Below are 8,532 nucleotides of genomic sequence, written 5' to 3'. Positions count from 1 at the left end.
GGAACTTTTAAAAAAAAAAATCCTTGGTGGACGGTAAAAGCTTAAAAAGTCAAAAAAAAAAAAAAAAAAAAGAGAACAAATACTGAGACATGGAAACGGGGGGAATTCACGTTACCCATTACGGTCAGTGGAGAAGGTTGGCTCTTCCTCAGAATTACTACAATTATTAAATTACTTTTCAATTATTAAATTTCCTATTGAATTTATTGTTAAAGCATTCTGTTGAGTGAGAGCTCTGCAGTGCTCTCTAGAGGTTCTGATCCCTCTGCTGATCCCAGAGGCTGCCTGGAGAAGCCTGGTGGCTAAACTAGCAAGGTGGCTCAAGCTGGGTGGTGCAAACCCCTCTCTCTACCTTCCAACATTGGGTTTCAAGTGCTAGATAGAGGGATATTCTTTGGACCAGCTGAAGGTTGGATTTCTTTACAGCTGTTAAGCTGGTTTTAAAAATGGCTTTAAAAGTGCTGAAAAAGCTTCTGAAAAAGTTTTCAATGTGACTTATAAATAAAACTACATCAAAGACCCAGCATCATGCCTTGGAACCTAACAGCGATCATCCCCAAGTACTAACCATTTGGAGCTGGTATCTCAAGGTCTAAGCAATTAATTTGTGCCATCCACTTTTATGATACAGGTCCATATTAAAATCAGTCTATGGCACGGCATGAGACTCCACTTAAGTGAAGTATCAAAACACACGCCCTTACTGTGAGAAACCATGCTCACAAAGAAGCCCTTTCCCCCAGGATTAGCGAGGAGTGGAATGCAAACATGTCTTTCTAAAGAAAACAACAGAACACAAACCCTTTAGACACTTTCTCCTCCAAGCTCTGAAAGAGGAGACGAAAGGGTGGAGGACAAGAGGGTTTTAGCTTCAGGAAATTGGGGAATCTAAAGGTTTAAAGAAACCCACTGCCTTCATTTCACACAAAGCACTCCGCCGCCGTAAGACTCAGCAGAACACTTAAGGACATGCTTCACTTTCGTGTCCATTTATTAAATTAGTAGAGTTAAACACACAGTTGCATTAAATATAGCTTCCTATATGTCAAATACATTGAAAAACGTGTTAAAAGCCTTAAGCCTTTACTGAATCTGGACAAGTTTCTGTGATTGTATTATTTCTGTGACACAGGTAATTTCACTATTATCTAGGAATACACGAAATCTCTCCTGGCTTTTATATCACCTATATTAATATTTGTAAAACACAAATGCAAAACTTATTTCTTGTCAGTCTGTTCGTGTTGCCAGGTTGTATTAAAGACAGGCAATTCCCCCATGCTGTCCAAAGAACAGACAAACAATGGCAGCATTTGGGTCTGTGAAGCAGAAGATGCACCTGAGTCAGCGTGATGAGGAAAAATACAGACTCTGGGTACTTGTTGGTGGGGGAACGCTACTGCAAGTGAGGGAGAAAAACAGTGCTAAAAAATAAGATCCCAATCCTGCATTTCATTTCAAACAGGCTCCCTGCTTTAAATCTACTAATTTCACCAGTGGCAGCGTGGACAGTCGCATAGGAGAACTAGACCTTGAGTATTTGTAAAGCTCATTAAGGCTTTATGTGTTAAGGCTTTATTTTTTAAGCCATTATATAATTCCCTAACCATTGAGCATAGGTAATCATGAAAACATAAACCTGAGCTGAGGTCCTGGTGCTGCTGAAATCAGTAGAGATGTTACTTTTGACTTTTGCAAGTCAGGATTGCATTCTTTGTCTGAGGAGAGCCATCAGTTACTGTATATAATCATCTGAAATACACAGCTAGAGCACTAGTATTTTCTTACCGAGAGGTGGTCCATGTGTTATAAGAATATCTATTCCATCTGGAATAAGGTTCCATTTCTCTAATAGTGCTTGGCCTCGTGGAAGATTAAAGCCCCAGCCATAAAACCAAGGTTGCCTGCCAAGAGAGGAGGAGAATGTCTTCAGTGCTACTTCCATGTACTGGTTATCTAATTAAAATATGAAGATTGACTCTCTACTAGCATGGAATTTGGAGACACAAATAGCATTCATTTTCTTCTTTGTGTGCACAGTAAAACCCTCTTTCCATACAACCAGTGTTATTTAACTTGTGTGGCAAATTGGTACAGTCCTTACCACTTTCAGTAGGCAGCGTACAGTAAAATGTTCACAGTATTCCTCTAACTAGGTGAAAAGTAACTCTTCCAAGAGCTGGATACCAAGATCTCCATGTGTGGATTAGCATGCTGGACTCCCACAACATCTAGAAGAACACCTGTCTCCGATACCTAGGTGTGCATATACATTTCACATCAGCTCCCATCACATTTGGCCCTTCGCCTACGATCAGCTGGGCAAGGACAGGCCCTGGCACAACGACAGATCCCGCTCTGAAGCTGGAGCCATCATCTATGCTGGTTTGTATCCCTAACTGGAAGCATCCCATCAGAACAAGAATACTGCTTCTTTTCTTACATAGAATTTTCTCCTGTCCTTTGGTGTGCTGACTTGCTTTTAAGTAAAATTTTCCATAGTCAGGATCAGACGGGCATTTACATTTTTTTAAAACATATTTATGGAGCGGCTCATCATGGAGCAGTGGGACTGTAACACTGCCAGTCAGAACACAATTTAGCCGTATCTTGCTATCCCATTGATTAAAAAACTATATTTCACAGCAATTATATCACAGTGGTAAATTATGTCTTGCTGACTACGCTCTAATTCTAGGTCATAAAATTGAGGGGTTAGTTTTAGGTTGGAATTTTTTAGTAATTTTTTGACTGACATGTTCTGGACATATCCGTATTTGGTGAACAACAAATAGGCTGCTGTGATTTAATAAGGTTTATGATAATTGCAGCCTTAGTGTTTATAAATGCATACACATCAACCAGAGTTCCCTTTGAGATGTTACTTTGTTGAGGAAGGCTTTACACTCCCTCACCGCATCAAAAGACAGAAAGAATTCTTTCAAACAAATTCTCTGAACTCCACTTTACATCATGTATGGCAAAGACAAAAGAAAATGCCCATAAAGCTATTATTCATCCTCTTCCATTACTGATGCTTGACTAACATTTCAAAAATTAGCATGTCTGCAATCTTCATGATGATATATTTCCCACTTTTCCTTTTGGAATGCTGTAAAGCACATGTCTATTGAAAACAGCTTAAAAAATAGAGCTTGCTAAAATATAAAGGGACGTGGCATGCCCGAGGGAAGAAAAGAAAATTCTGCTACAAGGAAGGGAAGAAGGGGGCTTTGCAGCATGTTTCCTACCTTTCTTCCACAGATTAAAAAAGCCTCAACTTTTCTAGACAGATGACTGAAGGGCCTTCTGTGTCCATGGCTAAGAGCTCACCTCCTAGCTCTTCCTCACACAGCACCCTGGATAACCAGGGTCTGGATAAACAGGTGTCCCAGGGAGGGGAAAAAAAAAAAGGTGAAACTTTGGACATCTGCCACTGGGACCAGAAATACACCCCAGCCTCCAGAAGCTGTGATGAGGGGGTTGAAGAAGGTGTGTGAAGAAGAGATGCTAATAGCAGTAGCAATGAAGTGGAAACCTTGTTCTGAGTCGGGTTGCTCAGACCAGGGTGGCTGGCTGAGGAAAAGACATATCCCTATACCAGGGATAAGAAACCACGCTTTTCTGGTTACCTGTTCATCTCCTAGCAGGCTTTCCTGATAGGAAGCACCTGGCTCACAGGTACATGACTTCTCATCTTCCTACTGCCGGGGTGGTAATTCCTGGGCTAGTTACTGGCTTATTTTGCAGAGAGCTACCAGCGGCGTTCCTGTATAACACTGTCACGCAGAACCAAACCACAGTCTGTGGGGTTGCATCAGCCTGTCTTTATGTCCAGCTCACCATTGTCAGAATGGGACTATTTTTACCTCACGGGAATGCCCTGAAAATAAATAAACTGAAGTCTGCGGGGTGCTCAGATATTACAGAAGTGGGAGCCTTTATAAAAATACACAGTGGTTAGGCTTTTTCCAAACTCTCCATCCACCCTTGCCTTGGGATTGTGTTCCACACTTTATATGCCAAATACCTTTCTTCACCAAGATGAAACTACTCAACTGTTTGGCCAATTGTCTTTAGTCCCAGCGCAAGTTTTCCAGGAGCAAAACTTCACTGACCTGGACAGACTGGAGAGCTGGGTGGAGAGGAACCTGATGAAGTTCAACAAGGGCAAGTGTCGAGTGCTGCACCTGGGGAGGTCAAACCCCATGCACCAATACAGGCTGGGGGCTGACCTGCTGGAAAGCAGCTCTGCTGAGAGGGACCTGGGAGTCCTGGTAGACGACAAGCTGACCATGAGCCAGCAATGTGCCCTTGTTGCCAAGAAGGCCAATGGTATCCTGGGGTGTATTAAGAGGAGTGTGGCCAGCAGGTCGAGGGAGGTTATCCTCCCCCTCTACTCTGCCCTGGTGAGACCCCACCTGGAGTACTGTGTCCAGTTCTGGGCTCCCCAGTTCAAGAAAGATGAGGAACTCCTAGAAAGAGTCCAGAGGAGGGCAACTAGGATGATAAAGGGACTGGAGCACCTCCCCTACGAGGAAAGGCTGAGAGAGTTGGGCTTGTTCAGCCTGAAGAAGAGAAGACTGAGAGGGGACCTTATCAACACATACAAATATCTTAAGGGCGGAAGTCACGAGGATGGAAGCAGTCTGTTTGCAGTGGTGTCCAGCGACAGGACTAGGGGCAATGGGTGCAAACTGAAACATAAGAGGTTTCAGTTGAATATGAGGAAAAACTTCTTTACTCTAAGGGTGACAGAGCACTGGAACAGGCTGCCCAGGGAGGTTGTGGAGTCTCCTTCTCTGGAGATATTCAAAGCCCGCCTGGATGAAGTCCTGTGTAGAATGCTCTAGGAGAGCCTGCTTTAGCAGGGGGGTTGGACTGGATGATCTCCCGAGGTCCCTTCCAACCCTTGCGATTCTGTGATTCTGACAGAAAATACTCGCAAGGGCAAATAGGAGGCAAATGAAGTGTAGGCATAGTAAATCACGGTTTTAAAGCCACTGACAGATTCAGTGAATACAGGCCCCTGCTGCCACCCATCACTCGCCCCAGCACTGCTGGGCATGGACAGGAGCGTCCCCATGTCCCCGGTGGGAAGGGCGGCGAGGAGCCATCCTGCACCCTGCAGGTTTGCCAGACACTACAGAATGGGCCCCGGCTGCCCCACGCCCCAAGAAAGAAACCAAGGGGAAAGATCAATATTTGCGCAAGAAGAAAAGGTCAAAAACCTGTGCAATAATTACTTTAAGGATACAATGAAGCATTTATAAGTACAAAAAGAGATAATCGCGGCCGTCACAGGGCTTGCCCGAAGCCAGCTTAATCCTGCTTAAATCCGAATGACCACGAATGGCACAGGCAGCTGTGAGAGCCTCTGCCTGCCTCTAACTAGGGCTAGCCGGTACACGGCCACTTTTTAAAAAGCCCCTTTCCCCTTATGAATAGGCATGATCTGCTTATTAAGACAAGCGGCGCTTTCCCCCGTCCCTCCCTCTCTTTGTGGCGACGGCAGCGCGTAGCCGCCCGAGCGCAGGGCTGGTAAGTTATGCATGCTGGAGCTGTTCTTTTGTGAAGGGGAGATGTTACAACTTGTATGATTTGCCATTATGCTGTCTTTTGTGACAATCCCGTGATCGAAAGAAATGTCTGGAATATTTCTGCAAAAAAAAAAATAAATCTGAAGTCCAAGAAAGGATTCAGCAGAGGATGTCGGTGTGCTTTACATTTAGAGAAGATAGACAAATCATACACTTCAGTGCCCCCACCCCCAAAGCAAAACCATCTTTATACACACGCAGGGATTTTATAAATCCCCAAGTCCCTTCTTCTGAAAATTTATTGCAAAACAGCCATGAAAGTTTCTGACAAGGGAAAAAAAAATCTTCTCTAATACCCACTAACAGGTCTGTGACCTGGATATCGTGCAAAAACAACTTTGTCTAAAATTCCCATTCATGATGGAACCTGAAAGCAAAGTTAAACGTCTTCATATCAAGCACCGAATTTCTGGATCCCCTGTTACTGCTCTCTCAGGAAAAGTGTAATTTTTTTATAAATTACTTTTCAATAATATTTTACATTTTACAAAGAAAATACTGTCATGTGTGTTCTGTAAGAAAAAAATCTGCTGTTCTCAAAAAAACCCCAAGAAAAATGCATCTGGCAATTAAAGACATACATCATGAAAGTATTTCACCTCCAAAGTGAAGCGCTCATGTGTAGAAATGTACTTTGATTTAGGTCTTACCGTCTTAAAGCGAACAGTTTGAGCCTCTCCACACACTACTGAAATTCAGCGGTATTATTATTATGATAAGAATAACGATTGTCTACATATAAGACTCTTGGGGGAAAATATATTGGAAGTGAATTTGTTTACAGCACAATTAACCTTATGTTAAAAACATATGAACGAGTTTTGCAGGTCATATAATCGACCATACAGAAAGGGCTGAATTATCAGAATTTGTGCTAGCAATCGGATGCTGCTTTATGTACTGAATTTCTATCTTTCTGTTCTAAAGTAACCATTGGAATAATTTTCTTACAGAATGATAGTTGCTATGACAACCATAGCAAATTTTCCTTTTCTGAAACAGATGTCTCATTTAGTTGAAAATTAGAATGTGAAAAACCCATGGGAAAAATTAATTCAAACTTTAACAGAACACTGACTACAATGTAATCTCTTATAGGTTAACCCCTTAACATCTTTCTGCACTCTTATAGTAACCTTCTCATAAATTCTAATTAAACCAGTTTAACCTCCTAGGAATGACCTTCTTAGCTATCATTAGCGCTTTAGTTGGCTTTGAAAGGAGCATTTCTGTTACAATAATAACAGAAAAAAGTCATACTAAAAAAAAAAGTGGTCAAACACATTACCGCCTTAATTATTTATTAGTTTTTCTTCTTTTATTCAGCCACTACTGGAAAGAGCTACCATGTGGTCCAAGAATTCTTTTGTCATTTAAATGGGGAATAACTTAGTTTTACATGTGATTTACTGTAAAGGGCGGTGATGCACTACACAGATTTGACCTGTCATTTACGTGAAAATTGAAGGGTTTCAATTTTCAGGCCACTGGTACCCATCTCAATCTGCTCAGCAGACGTTCAAAAAGGGGACACAAAAAAGGATGCTTGACTGGGGAAAACTATCAGCGTGCATGGATTTTTCTATTACAAGCAATGAGAGAGTGAAATCTGATTCTCCATCACCTTGATTCAATTTAAACGTTTTAACTTAAAGAACAGATTCCTCCCTCTCTGTATGCTTACCAGCTCCAGGGGACCCTCCACACAGTACTTGGTCATCGGCTACAGATGAACATGGCAGGCAGCCAGCAGGCAGGCAAAGAAATATTCCCACCACAGCACTGCCCGTAGTGCTTGCAGGGTGTCAGCCACTACGAGAACTTCAGGACTGCAAGATTTACTGCATCAGCTGCATCTAGGGTGTCCAGTTGAATAAGACAAATCCTGCCACCAGCAGGCACGCAATTACTCTCTTTGACTTCAAGGGAAAACTCCCTTACATAGTCCAATACCCGCGGAGAGCTATGGGTGGGAACTGATTGAATAGCCCTAAGCGTATCAAAGGGGTTGGTGGGCAGCATCTTGCAAACACCTTAGTAGCAAAAAATACAGAACTAAAACACAACGTGCAGATCATGGTACCGCCTCATTTCTATGAAGTTTCCTACAGAAATCTTTTTTGCAGCTGAAAGGCAAGTTTTCTCGCTAGAATTCCTTTGCTTACAAAATAAGTTTCAAAGGTTCACAAACACATGCAAGTTGTTCCAGTCTTTCCTCCACAACAGTTGTCATTTTTCTCCTATCAGAAAATAAACAGGTATTGGCCAGTACACTTGCAGAGCTGCACATATTCCATATTTAGAAGATTGAACTATGCATGCTGAAAGTCATACTGGTAAAAGTGACCGGTCAAGGGCCACGGAGCACCAAAAAGCGGTTAAGATTCAGCAGTTGCAATCACAGGCAAAACTCCCACAGATCCTGATTCCCAGCCCAAGTCATCTCAGTGTTGGACATTTAAGTCTAATTTTTCCTGGTCCTGATCTAATCTCATTATTACAACTAGCTACAGACCTGTGAACGTGGGTGTACAGCACTATACACTGCATACCTTCTCTGTCTGCCTGGTGTTCACATCCTTCAGGTGTTCATATTCTTACGTTCCCCATCGCTGCGTTAGCTGAACTTACCCAATCTTTGTAATTGCCTCTTTAGCCTTCCCTCAGTAGGTAACTACCCAGTTCACCGAGTATTTCTACTGCTTTTTATTAAATTTTCTCTCCAAGTAAGGATTCATAAAAGTTCACCTTTTTATTTTGTGGGGTATTGGCTGTTTCTACACCTAAAGTAGTTGCAAAATAACACTCATCTTTGTGTCTTTTCTTCCTCTCATTCAAGAGGACCACCCAAACCAGGCAGGAAACCAGCCATTAGGCCATTAGTGCCAAGAAGGACTGGCGGGGCACAGTTTGTTTACAGGCTTTGAAATAT

The 8,532-nt window shown here is 42.5% G+C and overlaps 1 protein-coding gene across 1 annotated transcript in view; it reads right to left on the bottom strand.

The window, feature by feature from the left end:
• MPPED1 (metallophosphoesterase domain containing 1) overlaps positions 1–8,532 on the bottom strand; it is a 51,542-nt gene that overhangs the window by 6,893 nt on the left and 36,117 nt on the right. Inside the window, exon 4 of the mRNA XM_009648771.2 lies at positions 1,789–1,904. Coding sequence (XP_009647066.1) covers positions 1,789–1,904 — 116 coding nt within the window. The remainder of the gene's footprint in view (positions 1–1,788; positions 1,905–8,532) is intronic.

The sequence above is a fragment of the Egretta garzetta genome, unplaced genomic scaffold, assembly GCF_000687185.1.
Source record: "Egretta garzetta isolate BGI_Z169 unplaced genomic scaffold, ASM68718v1 scaffold81, whole genome shotgun sequence".
In the NCBI taxonomy this organism is placed as follows: domain Eukaryota; kingdom Metazoa; phylum Chordata; class Aves; order Pelecaniformes; family Ardeidae; genus Egretta; species Egretta garzetta.
This window is presented reverse-complemented; position numbering and strand designations above follow the sequence as displayed.